Raw genomic sequence first — 21,968 nt, forward strand, 5'->3', positions numbered from 1 at the left:
AGTCCAGAAGACTGAACAAACTCAGGTCAGCCTTCCAAAATCAAGACCTAGAGCAAATTTAAAAAATTCTAATTCAACAGTCTCGATTGGACAGTCTTGGAACTAAGACATCTAAGACAAATATGCAGAAGGTGAGAGAAAGTATAAAGGAATTCCAAGTTGGCAGAGTCTGACTGGGTGAGATCTAGCTGTGGCTGGCCAAGTGCAAGTTACCGGACAACCCTCGCCTTTGAATACTTCTGAGAGGACGAGGTCTGCACAACAAGGCCCTGGCTAGGGGTGAGTTTTGTTTAGCCGCCCATCGGGGTTAGTTGCAGTACATTTCATTTGCTGGCTTCCTGAGCCTGCATAAGGCTCTAGGGCCAGTCTGATCCAGCTGGTCTGGTGGTCTCAGGGGCACTATGGGGAGGCCCGCTGTTATCTCCTGAAATGGAAAAACAGCCTTCGGGGGAAAAATCCTGTTGGGACCCAGTTTCTGTTACGATAGGCTTTGTTCCATTTCCTCCTCATTCTAGCAAGAGCGTGCCCAACGTTGAAGGAAATGTTGCTCTTCTATCTTTAAAGAGACTCTTGGATCCAGGTGCCATCCTGTAAGGTTGGGCATTTTCCCATAAAAGTTTGAAAACATCTTCAGGAAGCCAGGTTGCTGGAAAAATGTTCGGTGTGCCGGAAATACACAGATGGTCTAAATTCCTCCATAAGCAAAGAAACAAAAGGATCTACATCACACACAATCTTATTCCAGACCCTGTGTGCTTTCATGCATCGCTCTCTCCCTTAAAGCCACTAGAGGAGAAATTAGGCTCTCTGAGTGTTAGCGAGTTGCCCACGATGACATAGCTAGTATGTGTTATCCAGCCTCTGAACCCAAGTCTCTCTGCCTGTAAGAATTCAGATGGGAAACATCTGTGCTGTGATTTGTGTAAAGGACTTTAAACACATCTGGACTCAGGGTCTGATGGATCACAGGGTTATACGGTCTGTAACAGACCATATCGTCAAGAGGTTCCTATAGTTAGAAATTCTCCACCAACAAAATGTTTAAAAAATTATGTACTGTATTTTTCAAGGGGAAAACATTTTCAAATAGCCCACTTGCTACTGTAAATACCATCTCACAGAAGAAAGGATAGTCTAATAGCAGGAAATAAAAAATGAAAAAATTTATTTCTTCATTCATTCAAACATTAATTGAATGTTTATTTCAAGTGATTTTAATCACTTAAAATCTCTTGAAATAATCCTAAAAGTATACTTTGAGTGAAAAAAACACTTATTCAAGAAAATCTACTAAAACTAAGCAACAAAACTGAGAGTCTGTGGTAATGGAATCAAGATCCTCATGCCTCTTTCGCCTCCCAGCTCAACGATGCAAACTGCACTCCAGACTGGTACAGCTCAGAACACAGGGCTCCCGCCTGTCCCAGCTCACAGCTGAAATTATTTCAGAATTGTCAGCTTCCTTAAATTACTGTTTCTCAGCTACATAACATCCTTAAAGAACAATTGAAACATAAAAAAAAAAAGGTATATTCATTACTGAACCAACGCCAAACTTAATGTTGTTAGCTTGCTGTATCAAAACTTGTTCATAATATTACTCTCTTTTCTTCTGGCTCTTAATAGGATAGTGATTGGTAAAGGTTTGAATGAGCTTCATGTCACAGTCCCTTTCATGATCTCAATTCTCAAAAGTCCATTTATTTCCTCCTGTCACATTGAAGTAATATGTACGGGATAACAGAGCAGCTGACAATTTGGGATTCTGTGTGTATGCGTGTGATTCTGAGAGGACCAAGTGTGAAGACCCAGCTCTAGGGCATCAAGGCCCATGAGAAGGCGCAGCAGAAGTTTGTGGGCAGGAGGTCCGGGCGGCTGGAGGCATTCTGGAGGCTGTGGAAGCTTTAGTCACCGATTTCTCATACACGGGGTCTGTCATGGAAGGAAGCAGGCAGCAGAGACTGAGAGTGGAACTTAGCAGAAGAGGAAAAAAGGAGTCGTTGGCAATGTGTCCACATTTGATTATCTCTTCCTCATTCCAGCAATGTTCTCTGCATGTCGATGTCCCCGAGCTTTCTTCTTCCTGGGGTGCCTGTTGTTAGAGGACATGCAGCCACTGAGATAGGATTCTGCCACCTTGGCCTTCCTCCCTGGGCCCTGATCACCCTTCTCAACTCTTTCAAGCTGTCACACAGAAGGTCAGAGCTTGAAGAGCCCTCAGAGCAGCCGATTTGGGACTTTGAGACATTGCTCTAAAATGTGGATTCTTGTTGTCCCAAGGAGTCTGAGCGATCAACCAATCTAGAGGTGGTCTCCCAAGTAACCACGCCTTATCTACCACTCATTCAGCCCTTTCTGCCCACTTCCTCCACAGAAGGCCAAGCACTCTGTGGACACCCTTTAAAATTCTTGTTCCAGCCCTTCTCCTACAGGGCCCCACATACTTCCTGGTGGTTTGAAACCTTTTAGTGCAGCGGTCGCAAACTTTTTTGGCCCCAGGGACCTGTGCTGCTGAGAATCTAATGCCTGATGATCTGAGATGGAGCTGAGGTGATGATGCTAGCGCTGGGGAGAGGCTGCAGATACAGATGAAGCTTCAATTGCGCACCTACCACTCACCTCCTGCTGTGCAACCCAGTTGCTTATAGGCCATGGACTGGTACTGGTCCAAGGTCCAGGCATTGAGGACCCCTGTCTTAGAGGGATTCCTCGAGACCTCTGAGGGTATTGAGGGAGGTGTGTCACCTTCCCTTAACTCCACATGGACCCTGAACCTGTGTTACCTGTGGACTGTCTCCCCCTGCTGACCTCACCCCTTTGGACACATCTTGGCCTGCCTTCCCTTTCTCTCAACTTACACTCAGGCCTTCTGTTTTTGAAGGACGTAGATAGCAGAGACAGCAACTGCCAGCAGCACCTTGAGGCTGAGGAGGAGACCTAGGGCGAGAGGAGTAGACAATTCTGGGCCTGGAAGTCAAGAGACAGAAAGATCAGTTAGAGGGGCCACACAGGCGACCATTCCAAGGGGCCCGCACTTGCCTCAGTGAGGCGGTATGCTCACATCAGTACTTCGAAGATTTTGGACCTGTTCTGGGCTCAGGCTTGTGGCAGAAATCTGGGTAAAGAGAATTAAGCGCAGGACTTAACTAGAATAATAGCAGAGTACAGAGGAGTTTGAATTCTCTACCTCGATGGGCCTGCTCTGCCTGAGCAGGGCCCCGGTAGGGAAGTACGGGCCCTGAGGTGCGAGATAGGGACATATGGATCAAGGCACTCAAAAATCTTTAGTCAATTTTGGACTGTTGAGGACAATGGCAACAGCGTAGCTACTTTTCTCCAAAATTATCTTCTCCAAGCTAGAGAGGAAACAAACAAAGAATCAAAAAGAAATAAACGACATTAAGTACAAAAATGGTAGTCCGTATTAATTGAAAAGAATATGTCAAAACTGCAAAACAGCCATGAGTCAAAAGAGATAAATGATCACATCCTAGTGTACAATCTGTCACTAGGCTGTCACCCACCCTCTTTGAGTCATAGGAAAAGTGCTGGAGAAACAGATATGGGCAACTAGCCAGGGGGCCTGAGAGTTATTTGGAAATCCCACCATCGATATTAAATTTACCTTAAATTTGAAAATATTGGGGAAATGTCTTGTAGACCAGAGTTCAGATCATAGGAACAGTTTCACAGTGTGCCTGATTTAAAAAGATTGCCCCAGATCCTGAGACTCCGTGAATATTTTACCTTATCTAGCAAAAGTGTCTAGCAATGGTGATTCCGTTAAGAAGTAAAATGGGGACATTATCCCGGATTATCCAAGTGGAGCCCATGTAATCACCGAGTTCCTAACACGTGAAAAAGGGAGGCAGTAGAATCAGGGGAGGACATGTGAAGACAGAAAATAAGAGCCTGGTCCGAGCCCCTGCAGTAAACGGGACTCAAATCAAACCCAAGTCAGTCCGGACAATATGACGGAGACGCATCTCTCCTGCTCTCCTGTCCAGTATAATTCTGACCCTGGATATTACACCAGGTACAAGCAGGGGAGGACTCTGGGAGGTGACAGAGGAAGGCACACTGGCTAGGGACCTGAGGACTGGAGGACATCACAGCATTTAAGGGTCGTAGCTTCTACTTGCCTAACTCTCCGGGCACAGAAGGTGACCCAGGTGTGGCATTAGAGAAAAGAAAGTTTAAAATCAGTAATTCAAGTTCCCATCCCAAGAAATGAGAAAAGAGGGAGTAAATCAACCACAAAAAGGAAGGTAGGAAATTTACAACAAAGGGAAAAATCAATGTTACTGAAAACAGAAAAACAATAGAGAAAATCACCGAAAGAAAGCAGATTCCTCGAAAGGACCAATAAAATTGAAAACCTTGTTCCAAGACTGATGAAGAAAAAAGGGGAAATGACACATTGCCAACATCAGGAATGAAACAGGGACATCACTGCAGACCCCGCCGACATCAGCACATTAATGAGGGAACGTTATGAACAACTCTACAGGCATTTGACAATACAGACAAAATGAACCCAGTTCATCAAAAAGCGCAACCTACCACAATTCACCGGAAATAAAGTGAGGAGTGTGAAGAGCTCTGAAGTATTTACAATCTTTTTCAAATCCAGAAAAGGATTCTGGAAGCCCAAGTGATTTCACATGAGGATTCTTCCAAGCTATTACAGATGAATTAAAACCAATTTTGGTGCACGAAAAAGAGCCATACATGAAATTTGTGAATATTTGTCTATATAGTTCATTTTAAGTGATATCCAGGAATTCTCAGTTTTTTTTTTAACTGTGTAATCGTATTGGTTTTGTAGAAAAAACAATGTCCTTAATCATACGACCACATGATAAAGGACTCCATTTGCAACAGGATGTGCATACATGACTAAGTTATTAGTGGAAACATTTATGCAAGATCTGATAACCTCCTATTTTCAGGAACTTCTTTGTCCTCTCCTTCCTATGTTTGCTCTTCCAGCAGGCAGAAACATGGACACTAGGTGACCTAAAGTGACTCAGCTGACATTCCATTACACAGGTTGGGAGGAACGTAGGCCTTTGAAAGGTTTTCTGTGGTAAAGACTTGTGGAATCCTCACCTGACCCCATCCTGATGTTATATGAGAGAGAAATCAGGCACAGAAAAGGGTCTCTGTAGCTCCTTGGGACAATGCCCCACTGACAGAGAGTGTATCTCTAATTAGCTCGTAATTTTTGTTCAGGTTGGTGGACCCCGGCCCTCAGATTCACCTTGATTGGTTAAGCCCGGTCACCTGGTGTAATGACGGGACGTCTCCACATCCCACTGTTGCTCTGTGAGAGCCCTCTGTAAAACTTCGAAACTCACAGGGTCATCAAAGCAGGAAACATCGCAGACCAACTGAAATTTTCATATGGTAAATGTGCAGGGAGCGATTGTGCTTATTATGGGTTCATTGTCATAAGTCAGGGGACGAAGGGGGTCCGTGCTGTGGCCAGTCACTGTCACCTGATGGACCATATGGAAAAGCCTAACACAGAATAGAGACTAGGCAGAGATGAGAAAGAGCGAGGAGGTGGGTGGGGCAGACATGGAAGGACGAACGCAGTAAGTGTTCGGTGAAGAGAGCACGAGGCACGACACTGCCAACAGACGATCTCTCCCTCTCCCTTCTTTTCTTTATTGTGTGTTGATGGCAGGGCATCTGTAAGGATATGTACCAAACTCTTACTAGTGGTCACTCTGGGAGTGTGGGGAATTCACCTCAAAATTCTCCTTTCTATTTTTCGACTTCTAGATTATTCTATAATAAGCATGAATTATTAATTTTAACATTAAAAATGAAGATAAAATTTTAAAAGCTGGGTCAGTGTAGTGGAAGCCTCACCAGGGGGTCCATTTGTGCCTTGCTTCTTTTGGTGAGCAGAGATCTCCACGGTATGGTTTTTGGTGACTGCTGGCTGCCCATCGTGCTCCGCCAGGCAGGTGAGCATCACATTCTCCCTATGGGCAGATAAATCCACCAGGAGCCAGCTCATCCGGTTAAAGGTTCCGTCCTTATTCTCTGTGGGGGCCGAGGCTGTTTCTGTTCGGGACACGTTCCCGTTCTCCAACCAGGTCAGCTGTAGGCGCTGGGGGTAAAACTTCTTCGCCTGACAGGTGATGTTCACCTGGTTCTCTGACAAGGGGTGCTGGGTAACATCCACGATGGGCGGAACTGAAACAGCACAGCGCAGAGGCTCTGACCTCGTGGAACAGACAGATCACAGGGGCAGGGGCTCCATAACTTAGCTCCCCCCACCACAGCAAGGGGGTCACCCAGGACACTGCTAGGCATGCAGCAGGCCCTCAGACGCTGAGGGTGCTCTTTGCATAGGAATGAAATCACCGAGCACAGTAGGTGCGCAAGGACCAGTAGCTGCTATTAGGGTGATGTGAGTGAAATCAACAAACTCAGCCCCTGGCATAGTGGGAACATACTAACTTTAGTAAATAAATGAAATTACCAAGAACACAGGGGCTTGGCTTGCAGTAGGAGCTCAATAATTGGAGTTGCTATTGTAAAGTAAATGAAACTACCTACAGAGTGGTAGGTGTTCACTTGGCAGTTGCCATTAAACACTAGTGAGATGCCCGATGATGGAAAGGAGTGTCAGGAAATAGATTCTAGGCAATTCCAGGCCTGGAGCAAAGAGCGGGGGGAGGAGCAGGCCTGGAGGGTGGGAGCCAGGTGTGGACTGGGGCAGGTAGTGAGGGGCGTCTACCTCGGATGGTCTCAGACAGGTTGGCAGTCCCACGAAGAGCGCCCCCCTGCAGGGTGACATGGTTCACCTGGCAGATGACCTGGGAGCGAACATCCCCCTGGACCAGCAACACCTTGGCTGTGCTGGAGAGGTTGTAGGAAGCGCTGTCTCCTTCTGGGTTCACGGTGGTCTGGGAGGCTTGGAACTCATTCCCATCTTTGAACCATTTCAGGGTGATGCTTCTGGGGGAGAAGCCGTGGGACTTGCAGGTGAAGTTCACTGTCTGCCCGGGTGGGGCCCTCGCCGCGGGGCCAGATACCACAGGGGGAGAGGGTTTGGCTTTAAAAGGAGCATAATGAACAATAAACGTGTTTGTGATGATCATCACTAAGGATAAGTATGCAACACTGTTAAGGACCTTCTCATGTATTATTTTTTTAATCTCTCTAATAATGCTGGGAGGGTGGGGTCATCATCCGCACCTTACAAAGCAGGATACACAGGTCCCTAGAGGCGAACTCTGAGTAGGAGCAGGGCAGAGAGGTAATTCCAGGCCTGAGTTCAAAGTCTACTTTCTCTCCTCTGCCAGGTGATTTCCCACCAAGCCTAGCACAGGAACAAAATTACTGATCGGTCTCACTCTTTGTATTAGTTGTTCCTAGGTGACCTCCCTAGGAGACCTCAATTCAGAGGAAGTGTTTACAGAGGTAAATGCTGGGGGAGCAGTGGCACAGCGGGACCGCTGTGAAAGCCGGCACCAGGCTGGCCCGGCAACCATGGCGCAACCGGGGCACGACCCCAGTCCCATCTGTGGAATGGGACAGTAGGCATTGCTCATTCCTGGGGCTGCACTGAGGGTTTAGTCAGGCAACGGAAGCATTTTTCCTTTGAGTAACAGAAGCTGCTTCGTGAAAATAAACAAACACGGATCTATCTGGAACCCACAGTTCATTTGTATCCAGAGCTCTCCCTTCTGGAATTTATCGATTTACTCCATAGTTTTCATTCTTTCCACAGATATTCCAGGAGGGGCTAATTTGAGTCAATCGCTGAATTTAAGAGGGACGGGGTGAAGGGATGTTTTCTAAATTGGGGGTGTTCTCTTGGGTCAGTTGTGTTGAAAACAAAGATCACTGAGTGCTGAGAAAGCCAAAGGTGGTTCATTTCTTAATTGTTATTAAATTAAAGGAGACATAGACACAGGCCTATGAAGCAGGCAGAACTCCTTCTGTGTCCTCAATGCATCCATGAATCGAAGTGAAGGCAGTTTCTCCCTATAGAAGGGCCCTAAGGGTGTTTCTAAATTATTAATTATTTTCTAACACCTTCTGTAACAATGGGCGTGCAGTGAATATGGCAAATATTTGCATTTTTAAATATTTGACTTATTTCCTAAAAGTCATCAAACATTTTGAGGACATAAGTGTGTCACTTGAATACGACGAGTCATAAGAACACCAGTAGCTGGACGCCCCTACGGGGATGAGATGCTGGGATCAGTTACCACTTATTGAGAGCGTCGTGGGAGCCTGATGCTGGGCTGACCCTCTGTGGTCCTCAGCTCTTCATCCTCCCACCACCCTGTGAGGGAGGCACTGTGTGGTCCCTCTTATGCGAGGAGGGCCAGGGAGGAATGCCACTTGGCCAAGGGCACACAGTGAGTAAAGGGTAGAGCTCATCTCACCATACACAGGACTGATTGATTTTAGCACCTCTGTTCTTTATCCTTGATCTGTGTCTGTTTCAGTACAAAGTGTGGGTCAAAACACCACCCCGGTTAGAGGAGTGAAGACGTGTATAAAACCCAGAGCCTAGCGGATAGTGGGTGCTTAATAAATAACAGCTATCATTGTTACCATAAGACCTGGTCTTACTTGTTCTGAGAGTACTTGGTTGTTCTTTAGGATGTAAGAAGGCAAAGTAAATGCATAGTAGAAACACCAAGGAAATTCTCAAATCCTGCTCCCTGTAGCTCCCATACAAAACGCAAAAGAAAAAAAGCAGAGAAACCACCAAATTGTGATTCTCTCCCTCCTTTTTTAATCATCTCCTCAGGAAACAGGTTTGGTGAACTAGCTTTCAAAACACACATGAAATCACAGGTATTTATGTGCAGGTTAGCTCTTTAAAGAACCTGAAAGCATTTTGAAAGGAGGGAGGACAGGTTTCAGCAGTGACATTTTGGTGTGTTGTGGCAGGGAGGGCTCTGGGGCTGAGCAGTGAGTTTTTGCAGAGATCCTAGTGCCTGTTTAGACACATATGTGTTTAAGGATGGGAAGGCATCCCCCGCAGTAGAATTCAGATCTGTACGGGATGTCCAGGTTGCCCCTCTTTGGGGCTGCAGAGGACAAGAAGTCACTCTCAGTCCAGGTCTGCTCTGTGGGACGGTGTTCTTGACACTCCACTCAGGCTCATTTTCCTGGGCTCCCATGAACTGTCTCAGGCACATGCTATTCTGACCCCCCCAACGCCCTAAAAGTTGTCATTGCAGCCCAAGCAGCAGGGGGAACCACCTCTGCCAAGGGAAAAAACAATACGACTTTTCCTCTGTGACCTCAGGGAGCAACTCGCTCAGGGCTCTCTGCCCTGGCTGTGCCTTCAAGTCCTCTAAATATTAAAAAAGTTCGGCTGCGAGGCCCATGCCTGGGCAATTAAATCAGAACTTCTAGAGTGGAGCCAGGCTCTGGGTACCTGGCCAATGTTTCCCAGGTGATTCTAATGAGCAGCCAAAGTTAAAGGCCCCGAATCCAACTCTCAACCCATTAACACTCGAGGCCTGGGGAAGAACATGACCCAGCCAAGGTCCTACAGCTTTGTTACATCACAGCTCATATTTACTACATGCTGGGCACTGCTCTAAGCACTTCACATGTTCACTCACTCACTCTTTGCAGCTGCTCCGTGAGGTCAGTGCTGTCACTGACAGATGAGGACACTGAGGCCCAATGTGGAGGGTGACTGGCCAGACATAGCAGAGCTGGAAAGTGACGGAGCTGGGATGTGACCCAGGCACGCAGCTGGGCTCACGCTCTCAACCTCTGCATGCCCGGTAATACCCTGATACTACCAGATCCAAGGCTTTCTAGACATTCTCTCCTATCCTTGCAGAAACCTGAACGGGGAAACAGGACTTCATGGAAACTGGGCCAAGACCACACAGTTTTAAGGTCAGGCTGGATGGTCTAAAGGTTGTTCATGTGCTTTCATTCCAAGATTCAGGATCCTTAGCCTCTGGCAAAATAGACTTTGCTGCCTCAATGGGGTGACCCCTAAGCTATTCAATGGGTGAGGGACATTCTGAGATGACCTAGCTCTGCCTAGAGCCTTCAGTGACTATGTGAGTTGGTCCCTGAACCATAGGAGGGTTTCCTGGACAGACCCACAGTGACCTCCAACCTCTGGGCACCTCCTCCCATCAGGCCTGTCACAGTAATCAGTGAGTCTGTGCCTCTTAGGAATTTCTTCTCAGTCTGATGTTTCTGAAGGTGAAATAAAGAAACACGTTTTCCCCTTTCCTGCTCTGGATGGGGTTTTTCTCACCGGAAGGAAGAGAACGAAGCTTTGTGGGAGAAGTCTATGCCTGCTTTGTTCACTGCTGCTGCCACAGCCCCCAGAGCAGAGCCTGGCACAGCAGGTGCTCAGTGAGTGTCAGGGAGGAGAAGCCTCAGCACACTGAGGAGAGCACTCTCTGGAGGCGGGAGTGAGGTCTGGCCTTGTGACAGGCAAGTCACTCAGACTCTCAGCTCCCTCATCCCTGAGAATAAGGGGCTGGACTGGCTTAGAAAAGGCAAGGGCCGGGGAGCCAGGCAGACATGGATTCCAGACTTTTCCCACCATTTACCAGCTGTGGGGCCTGAGCAAACAGCATGACCTCTCCTGGCCTCAATGTCCCTGATCTGTAGAAAGGGCGAAATCAGACCATGAATCAGATCATGACCATAAGCACCCACTGTGCCCCTGACTCTTAGTTGCTGCTCAGAGAATGAATGGTGTTCTTATTGACTTGTCACACACCAGGGACGAAGGACCCACCCCGTACTCACCACTCACAACGAGCTGAGTGCCCGGTCCAGTCCTAAACAGCACTAATTCAGTGTCTTCTTTCCGGAACTTCACACAGTAGTAGGTCCCGGTGTCTGCTGTGGTGATGTTACTGATGCGGATGGAAAAGTCCACGTTGTTTCTCTTTGTGGTGTCTGCAGTGTTTGTTACTCGGGGAAAGTGACCTCCTCTGAAACTGTAGATTAACTTCTGGCCTGGTCCTGTCCCCCTGAACCACTGGATGGGCCCCACGGGGAACAGGGAGGTCAGGGTACAGTTCAGAGTAGCTGTCTCTCCAGCTGCAACTGACACAGACTTATCAGGCTGAATCACCTGCAGCTCCCTCTCAGCAGCCTCTCCTGGAAGGTAACACACAGAAGTTAGTTTTCCATTCATTGTGGATCCTCTAAGTTTCTTTAGGTATCTATCAACAACAGCACATTGACTGAGCTGAACCATGAACAGACCTTGAGCTCAGCACATTGCATGTGTCATCATGAGTAACCCTCACAATCAGTCTGTAAGTGAGATCTTGCTACAAATGAGAAAACTGAAGCACAGAGAGGTTAAGTGATTTGGTAGAATGTGGTTGTGAGGGCCGCGCCCTCTCTGGAAGTGTCACATCTCCCCAAATATTTCTCGCTGTTCACTTTCTGGCTTCATGTAAACTTGCACTTCAGAAATTTGCATTTGGTGGAACCATGAGGCTTCTTTAGGTGCCTGGGTTCCGAGAAGATCTGATGAATAAATTTTCTAGGGTATGCATTTCTGCAAGAACCTCTATGGTCAACTTCCCTTTTCACAGAGACCACATGTCATGATGGGGTCTGCTCCTAGGGCCTGGATACTGTGTGACCGTTTTGTGCAGAACTCACAATGCACAATAAATATGTAGTGTACACGAGAAGGTAAACATTGCTTCAAATTCCTGGGATTGTCAAATCATCCTATATTGTTTCTTGATGCTGCTTTAAGAAAATGCCCAAATCTTAATGGTTTAAGACAGCAGAAAATTATCTTATATATTATCTGGAGGTCACAAGTCCAAATTTATGTTACTCGGATAAATTCAAAGTACTGGCCCAGCTTTGGAGACTCTCTTCCTTGCCTTTCTAATCCTAGTGGCTGCCCACGTGTCTTCTCTCATGGTTTCCATCTTCTTCCTCTGCAAACTCTTGCTTCTGGTGTCACTTGCCCTTCTCTAAATTTGGCTTTTCTACCTTGTTTTAATAATGACTCTTGTGATTACATTGTGTCCACCTGACAATCTAGGATGACCTTTCCATATCAATATCATTTCTCCTAAATCTTATTTTCATATAAAGTAATATAGTCACACGTTCTGGGTCTTAAGATATGGACCTGTTTGGTGGGGGGGGAAGGAACATTGTTCTGTCCACCACACAAATCTCTTCTGACTAATACAGAAACCAGTGGCCATAAATAAAAACACACACATATATATATATATATATATATATATATATATATATATATATATGTGGCATTGTCACACAGTATGATTGAGAAGGCCATTGATCAAAATCTGAAAAAGAACCATTCAGGTATTGCACTGATGAACCAGTTTGCAAAATAAAATTGGAATGCAATCAGAGAAGGAAAATCAAGTATTGACAAACACAAAGAAATCAAACTACACTCTTAAAAAAATCAAGAGGTCAAAGAAGAAAAAAATCGCAAGAAAAATTAGAGAATATCTTGAGGCAAATGAGGAAAAAACACACCATACAAAAACTAATGATACAACAAGAGCTGTGCTAGAGGCAAATTTATAGCTGCAAATGCATCCATTTCAAGAGAAATAACTCTACCTTAAGAAATTAGAAATAGAAGAGTAAAATAAACCTAACACCTAAGGTAACTGAAAGAAAAACATAATAAAGATTGGTGCCATGATAATTAAAATATATATATATAAAGAATGAATAAATCAACAAAACCAAAGGAGATTCTTAAAAAGATTAATACAATTGAAAAAATTTTAGCTAGATTGACTAAGAAAAGAAGTCAGAGAATCCAAATAAGCAAAATCAGAAAGAAGGGCAGTCCTAAAAATTTTACTGAAATAAAAGGCTTATAAGAGTTAGTATGAATAGTTGTACACTAATAAATTGGATAACCTACATAAAATGGACAAATTTCCAAAAATTAAGTGAATCATGAAGAAATAGAACATCTGAATAGATCTATAAATAATCAGGATTAAATCAATATTCAAAAACCTCCCAACAAAGGAAAGTCCAAGACCACGTGACTTTACTGGTGAATTCTATCAAACATTTAAAGGACAACTAACACTGATCTTCTTCAATTTTTTTTTAATTCAAGAGAAAGGAAGACTTCTTAACTTATTCAGAGTTATTCTGAGACTCATTCTCACATCAGCATCATCCTGATGACAATGCCAGACAAAAGAACTAGAACTACAAACCAATATGTTTTATAATACAGATGCAGTAAACCTCAAAAAACAGTAGCAAACTGAATTCAACAACTTATTGTAACAAATATACTCCATGAACACATGAAAATCAAGCAATGTAATGTGCCACATTAATAGAATGGAGGGGAAAAAGCAACATGATGATCTCATTTAATGTAGAAAAAGCATCTGACAGTCAAACCCAGCATTTTTCATGACAAAAAAAAAATGATTAAGAAAATAGGAATAGATGGAAACAAACACAAAATGATCAAACCAGATGTGTAAAACCCATCTCTACTATCATACTTGATGGTGAAAGTCTAAAGGCTTTTCCCCTGAGATCACAAACAAGACAGGATGTCCACTTTTGTCGCTAATACTCAACTTTCAATAATGCAATTCCCAGACAAAGCATTTAGACAGGAAAAGTAAATAAAAGACATTTAATTTGAAAGGAATCAATTAAACTAAGTCTGTTCGCCCATGACGATTTTATATGTAGCAAATCACAAGATTCCACACACAGGCACTCATGCAAACACATACAACTGTTAGAACCAAGAAATAATTTCCACAGTCTTGTGGGATACAAATCAACACACAGAACTCAGCTATAATCCTATACACTGGTACCGAACAATCTGAAAGGAAAATGAAGCGAACAATTTTCTTTAAAATAACGTCAGATAATGTAAAATACTTAGGAGTTAATTTAGCCATTGAGATGAAAGACTTGTACACTGAAATGTATGAAACATTGTTGAAAGAAATTTAAACAGACATAAATGGAAAAATAGCTTGTGTTCATGGACTGCAGGAGTTAATTAATATTGTAAAGATGTCAATTGTACAGAAAGCAATTGACAGTTGGAATAAAATCCATATCAAAATCCCAATTGTATTTTTATAGAAATGGAAAAGCCTATTTTAATGTTCACGTGAAATTTCGAGGGGTCCCAAATAATGAAATGATCTTGAAAATGGACAGATTGAGAGATTCGCCCTCTCTGACCTAAAATTTACCTAAAAGCTACAGTAATCAAAGTGTGGTACTGGTATTAAAATGGATATATAGACTAATTTACTATAATAGAGGGCCCGTAAAAAATCCCTCACAAATATGGTCAAATGATTTTCAACAAGGACACGAAGAACATTCCATGGGGGAAATCACAGTCTTTTTATTTTTTTTTTTACTTTACTTTTATTTTATTTTGTTTTATTTTATTTTATTTTATTTTGTTTTCTTTTGTTTTGTTTTGTTTTGTTTTGTTTTATTTTATTTGATTTTATTTGTTTCAAGTATAAGGTACATTAGATAGATATTTATACAGTTTATAAAAGGATCCTCCTAATTGCTCCTTCTTTCCTGTTGTTTTCCACCTAGCCAATCTATTATAATAAATACGTAATTCTTTAACCCTTCACCTCATCCTCCCAGACTCTCAACCCTCTGTCACCAGATTGTCGTCTGTATTTGTGAGTCTGTTTTTGATTACTTTGTTCTTTCTATTTCTTAGATTCCACATATAAGTGAAATCATATGCTATTTATTGGAAAGGACAGTCTTTTAACACATGATGCAAGGGTAGCTACATGCAAAAAAAAAAGTTGAGCCCTAATATTATATCACATAAATAAATTCGTTATGGATCAAAGACCTAAATACTAGTGCTAAATCTATAAAGTTCTTAGAACACCATAAGTGCAATTCCTCATGACTTTGCATTTGACAATGATTTCTTGGATATGACACCAAAAGCACAGATGACAAAAAATATATATATATGTGTAAATTAAGCTTTATAAAAATTAAAAACTTTTGTACAGCAGAGAACACTATCAAGAGAGTGATCAGACAACTCACAGAATGGGAGAAAAAAATTGCAAAGCACGTACTCATGAGGAATAAATATAGGGAATATATAAAGAACTCCTACAATTCAAAAAAATAACTAACCACTCAACTAAAAATGGACAAATGAATAGACGTTTCTCCACAGAAGATATACAACTGGTCAGTAAGCATATGAAAAGATGCTCGATCTAACTAGTAATTAGGGAAACCACAATGAGATACCTCTTCGCATTCCTTAGGATGGCTACCATCAAAAACAAAATAAAAATAAATAGAGAAAATAAATGTTGACAAAGATGTGAAGACATTGAAACCCTTGAATATTCCTGGTAGAAGTATAAAAATGGTGCAGCCATTATTGAAAATGATGATGGTTCTTTAAATACTTAATCAAACCATATATCCAACAATTTGACTCTTACCTATATTCCTTTCCCAAATTCAGAGAAGGATTCAAACTCATACTTGTACAGCAATGTTCATAGCAGCAGTTCACAATGCCCAAAGGTAGTAGAAACAATCTAGATATCCATCAACACGTGAATACAGAAATATGGTGTGTATATACACATAATAAAATATTACTTAGCTGGAGAAAGCAATGACATTTGATAGGTCCTATAACATGGATAAGCTTTGAAAATAAGATACTAAGTGAAAAATGACAGAAGGAAATGGATAAATATGTGTTTAGTTAGATGAGGTTCCTAGAAAATCCATTTGATAGATACTAAAAGTAGAATAGAAGTTACCAGGTGCTGGGGTGGAAAGAGGAATTGGGATTTATTTTTTAATGGGTGTAGAATTTCTGCTGAGGATGTTGACAAGTTCTGGCAGTGTTTAGTGCTAATGGTTTCACAATCTGATGAGTGTACTTGATGCTATTGAATATAGTCTTAAAAGTGCTTAAAATTATAAATTTTACATTTTGTATATTTTACCACAAAACGTATGTGTATTAAAACATGAATATTGTGCCATGTAGAGGTTTAAATTGGACTAAATGACTAAAGGAAAAAATAAACCTAATGCTGGTAGATCTCAGAGCCTGCACTGGAAAGGGGAGATAGAATCATGAGAAGCAACAAGGACACATCAGACATGGAATTTGAGGTTTGAAAAGAATTGTGGGTAGTTCCCCATGTTTACACAATGATTACAAGTTGAAGGGACATGAGTTTACCATTGAGGCCATTGTTTAACTGCAGGGGCAAAATTTGTCACTTATATTTCACTGCTTCAGTGACTAGCCAGTTTCTGGAAACACAGAGAAACCTAAAAACTTTCCTTCTTATTTGAACTGTCCAAAGAAGTAGGCATCAGTTCTGGCGGCATGGATATAACTTAGAGGAAGATGAAGTTGTGATTCCATCAATTATTCTTGTGTTCTCTTCTACTACTTAGCTTTTCCTCAGGTAGAAAATTTGTGGGTTACCTTTGCAAGGTGTGAGCTAGTGAAACCTACCCATTTAGCACCACTTGTAACCAGACATGCCTCTTAAGGAGGCCACACGCTGTCACAGGGAAGGTCCTTTGACTCCAAGAACTTCAGGAGGTTTGGGTTTTAAGTCTGCAAATGATTAGAGATGGGGAACTGATAAGGCAAAAAGGGGAAGAAGTAGGTATGAACCTCGAAGGGATACTGGAGGGAATAAATAAGGGAAGAGAGAAGAGGAATCAGGGGGTGAGAGGAGCAGGAAATGGCAAAAAATCTGTCATCTGTGTATATGTAGTTCTCATATTTACATCTCTGGCCCAGGGCTTTCCCCTAAACTGTGGATTTGTACGTTTAACTGTCCACTCACATTTTCCTTTCATGGAAATCAATATTTTGCTGTTAACATGTACAAAGCTTAAGTCCTAATTTTCCCTCTATTTCTCAGCTGTGGCACTTCTAATCTTTTAGGTACTCAGATCCCAAAGACCTTGCTTCTTGCTCTCCCACCCCTAATCCTATGCATCAGGAAATCCAGCGGCTCCACTTTCACATGACTCAAATCTCCATCTTTCCCTCTCTCTACTAGATTTTGTCCTGATACAAGGCACTCTTTTTGCTTGCATAAATACAATGGCCTCTTAAATGCTCTGGCTGCTTCTCTCTCTGCCCTGCGGTGTCTATTTTCAACCAAATGCTAGAACAATTTAAAACTCATGTATGTCCATGGTACTTCTTTCTTCAAAATCTTGCAATGGCACCTTTCCACTCAGAGCAAATGCTTAAATCCTTGAACACAAGAGTCGATTCTACTCTCAGGGCCCTTGCTCTTTGTGTTTGCTCTCAGGAAGGCTCTTCTCCATCTTACCACATGGCTCTCTCCCAATCCTCTTTTTGTCTTGGCTCAAACTTCCCATTCTCTGTGAAGTTCACCCAGACTACCCTGTCTAAAAGACTTTGTGCCTTACAGATTCCCCCAATTCTCTTATCCAGCAACACTTTAATCTTTTTCTTACACTTATCACTTTTTAAATATACTATATGATGTCTATTGTTTACTCTCATTTCCCCCACTAGATAATAAGCTTCACGAGGGCAGCTACTTTGTCTCTTTTATTCATCAGTACACCCCAAATTAATGGTATAGTTCCTGGCATGTAGTACCTATGCAGGAAGTTTTTGTATGGTGTTTGAATTGCCCAGTGCAACAGCTCACTGAGACTCTTTGAAAATTACCACAGAAACTCAGTTTCTCGTGGAGATGACTTGGTGAAAAGCAAAAGTATGTTGTGCATATTTAGGAAGCAGAAGAACCCAGAAGAAAATCACATGGCCTGATTCCCACGCTCAACCTTCCCTACACTCCATCCTCCCCCTCCTCCATTTTCAGAAGCAGCAGAAATCTCATGGGATGCAAGTGGGGCCATAGGTATTTGAGATAATCAATGGTTAAACCCATGAAGTCTAGAACTGAGTTCAAATCATAGCTCTACCATTTACCATTGAGTGACCTTGTACCTCTCTATGCTTCCGGTTTGGTTTCTTACATGAAGGTAAGGATGAAAAGAGGATCTACCCTGGATATAATGGTCATATGAGTGAACAGCCCTGGGCATTTCCTACAGCATCTATACATGGTGAGTGTTCAAGAAATTGAAAAGTCATTACTCATTATTTTTCTGAAGCTTTGAATCTTCAACCAATATTAGATAAATATAGATTCAGATACAGACAGATATGGATATAGATACAGATATAGGTATAGATGTTTATATAGATATAGATGTTATAGATATAGATGTACAAATACGATTACATATGCATGTAGATACAATTGTAGACACATATCATACAGAAAGGAGTCTCTGTGTCTTTTACTCCCATTTTTAACTTTTCCCCATTATCCAGCATGGACAAGACGCAAGATATTGGTGCACACAATTCTACTCATCTTATAAAGAGAGAACTTTGTCTTAAGTTAGTGGGAGGGTAAGTGGTAATTTTGAGAAATAGGAAAAAGGAGAATGTTTGAGAGACAGAGGTCTAAGCATCTGTTCATGTACAGTTCATGAGGACTGAAAATGATTTGAAGAAACAATAAAGAAAGATATATCAAAAATTCTGTGTGTGTGTGTGTGTGTGTGTGTGTGCGCGCGCACTTTCTCACACCCACTGAATGCACATACTCACATGTAGATACATACATTCACAAATATATATAAAAGTGTGGTCTAACATGCTGGTATAGAGGCTGTTTTGAGGATTAAATGAAAGTATAACACACATTAAATGCTCAGTAAAAACGATGGCATATAGGAGCTACCCAACACATCATTAACAAAAGTTCATGAGTACAAGCTCAGTTTGAACTCTGCTGACTCTGAATGACCTGATGAGTGAAGACTTTCTGTTCTTTGCCTCACTGTAGAGAAACCAAGCAGCATAACATGGTTAATAAATGAACTCTGGAGCTGGTCGGCCTAAAAGGAATATGGCTGAACCACAGCCTTAGGTGAGTGACATTGGACAAGTCAGTCTCTCTGCTTCAGTTTCCCCATCTGCAAATGTGGAATAAGAGTTGTCACACATTATACAGGGGTATTGTGAAGATTAGATGAGTTAATACGTACACAACTATCATTATTATGCTTTGAAGCATCATTTATTTTGGTGCCTTTGGTAACTAGGTTCAGAGGCTGAATCCACAGCAAAGTATTCAGATCCCTGATTTCATGCTCTCAGATAACGCCCAGTATTGGCCTTCTGTGGCAGCCCTGGATGGCTCATTCATATTTAGGGGGAGGCCCTAAAAGTCCAGAAACAGGGGAAGGTCCAGGGGCATAGAAAGGTGATTCTGCCCCAAGGAGAGCTCACCTGTGAGTCCCAGCAATAGAGTCAGCAGCAGGCAAGGAGAGGGGTGGGTCCAGGAGGCAGGGACAGGCATCCTGGGTGCCTGAGAAGCCTGCTCTGTCCAAATGTGTGCTGGAAAATCCGGACGCTGCTGTGTGAGGGCAGCGAAGCCCTGCCTCCCTTGATTTAGGAGGAAGGGCCTAGGATGGGGTGAAACAGCTGTGATTCAGTAGCCTGCTTCTAGATACTAGACATTTCCTGCTTTTAGATTGTGAAATAGAACCACGCAGTGAAGGTGATTATCTAGTTGAGTTGTTTATCTTACAATTTCAGAGAGACTTAGACAGGCCTACAGGAAGTTATGCTTCCTCCTGACCTGTGGCCTCTTCTGTCCAGGACCCCTCACCCCATCTGAGGTTTTCATGGAGGTTTTATTTGGGAACCTAGGCCAAGAAGGCCCTGTTGTTGTGGGTTATGTCGCAAACTCCCACAACCTAGGACCCTAGGATGTGGCCAGCTTAGACCTCATCAGCACTAGATTTACCAAGAGCTACTCAGATGGAAAAAAGACTAAGGATCAGCAGGTTCTGCTCAGTGTTGACATGGAACCACACCTGCTCCTGAAATGACTCCCTCTACAAACACTTTTTTGATATGGCCGGTAAAACTTAGCCTAAATGCATTGTGCAGTGTGAATCTCACAATTTGTTTGTGCCTCCATCCCACACACACAAAAAAATTTCTTAACTTCTTTCAGGAGAAGACTTGGGTTATAATTACCCTGCCAGGCATATATCTCATAGACATGGAGACTTATGTCCATACAAAAACCTGTGCATGAATGTTTATAACAGCTTTCTCTGTAATAGCAAAAAATTGAAAATAATCAATATATCTAATGATGAGTGAATGGTTAAATAAGTTGTAGGCCATTCATAGATGAATTACTTCTAATCAATAATAAGAAATGAATTCTTTACATGAGCAACAACTTGTAAGTTTCTTGGATACATTGTACTAAGTGAACAAGTCATGCTCAAGTCATGTTGTATGATTCCACTCATATCACATTCTGGAAACTGTAGACTACAGAACAGACTGGCATTTGCAAAGGTCAGGTATGGTGGGTATGGGGTCAATCTAAAGGGCTAGCACAGAGAGATCTCTGAGGGCATGGGGTTGTTTTACATTTTTGTCATAGGGGTAGTTACACATAAATACACCTACAAAGCTGGAATGTTACAAGATTCTGCTGTAAATGCCAATCTCAGGGTCATAATAACATAAACATTGATTATTACATTATCCAAAATTATAATATAATGATATTAAGGTGATGTGGAATAGAAAGTGGGCATGTGAGTCATGAGGTCAGGAGCAACCAACCTATGCTCCCATCCATCGTGAGGAGTCAATAATAAAGCCTATATGTGAGAAATCGAGAACTAGAAATATAAGCATGTCGTGTGAAGTATGACAGCAAAATCTAAGATAATCAGTTAAAAGAGCTGAAGAAGGTTACTTCCAGGAGGTGGAAAGTGGTGGGAGGTTAGGGAGAATGCAGTTTTTATATGTAGAACTTGGAGAATTATTTGACTATCAGACTGTGTGCATAGGAAACTCTGATAAAGGTGGAAACCAATTCTTGATAATTAATGTCGTAAGCGTTGCCGATAAGAAAAATGACCATGCTGTTACCACTAGTAAGAGTTTTATGAGCTTGCTGGCTTTAAGATCGATGATGAAAACTCAATTGCCATCCCAAAGTGTAGTCAAAAACCACTGGTAACGGTAATAATAATTTTTTTTAAATTGCGTAAACTAGAAAGTGTGGCTCTATTAGGGATGCATAAGACCATTATGAGGTGGAAAAACCTGTAAAATTGTTATTTGAAAGTCATAAAAGAAAGCCTAAATACATAAACATTATCGTGTACATGAGTGAAAACTCAGTGTTGAAAAATATCAGTTTGCTCAAATTAATATATAAGTTGAACACAATTAAGTAATAATTCCTAAAGATTTTTTTTGTAGAACTTGGCAAAGTGATTGTAAAGTGCATTTGAGCAAAGAGGAACACATAGTTTTGAAAGCAATGAAAGCGGTGAAGAATTTCCAAAAGGAGGCATGAAAACATATTATGAAGCTATCATAATTAGAACCAGGTGGTTCTGACAAAAAGACAGAGACAAGAAGCTCGATGGAACAGAGTGCTCAGAAAAAGAACCACATATTTAAGGAAACTCGGTATATGGCAAGCGGGCAGTGCGGTTCATCGAGTGCGAGTTAATTTATCCTTGCGGAAGAAAAATAAAAGATCTTATAGCAAACACACGCACATGCTCACACACACGCATGCACAAATGCACTCTCCTGGAGAATACAGCTAAATCAAAATTATAAATACAAAGAGCAAAACTTGATCAAAAATTGAAAACAATTTTTTATGTAACAAAAGTTCCCGAGTGATATCAACACTGCTACTGTATGCCATTCTAAAGGAAAAGAAGGATCTCTCCTACATGTGCCAAAGAAACAAAGATGTATTAGTTCCAAAGTCACACTAGCAAAATATTAGATAAAGCTTCAATATCCAGCATGA

At 42.1% G+C, this 21,968-nt stretch overlaps 1 protein-coding gene across 1 annotated transcript; it reads right to left on the minus strand.

The window, feature by feature from the left end:
• Nucleotides 1-1,306: 1,306 nt before the first annotated feature.
• On the minus strand, nt 1,307-19,478 carry LOC107507483 (signal-regulatory protein beta-1). The gene is made up of 6 exons (XM_016138578.2): nt 19,391-19,478; nt 10,780-11,136; nt 6,758-7,075; nt 5,881-6,210; nt 2,859-2,967; nt 1,307-2,092 (listed from the first exon to the last, which is right to left on the minus strand). The coding sequence occupies exons 1-5, from the start codon at nt 19,458-19,460 to the stop codon at nt 2,861-2,863; spliced, it is 1,182 nt and encodes a 393-aa protein (XP_015994064.2). The 5' UTR covers nt 19,461-19,478; the 3' UTR covers nt 1,307-2,092; nt 2,859-2,860.
• Nucleotides 19,479-21,968: the final 2,490 nt, after the last annotated feature.

This window comes from Rousettus aegyptiacus, unplaced genomic scaffold, assembly GCF_014176215.1.
Source record: "Rousettus aegyptiacus isolate mRouAeg1 unplaced genomic scaffold, mRouAeg1.p scaffold_m13_p_12, whole genome shotgun sequence".
NCBI lineage: Eukaryota > Metazoa > Chordata > Mammalia > Chiroptera > Pteropodidae > Rousettus > Rousettus aegyptiacus.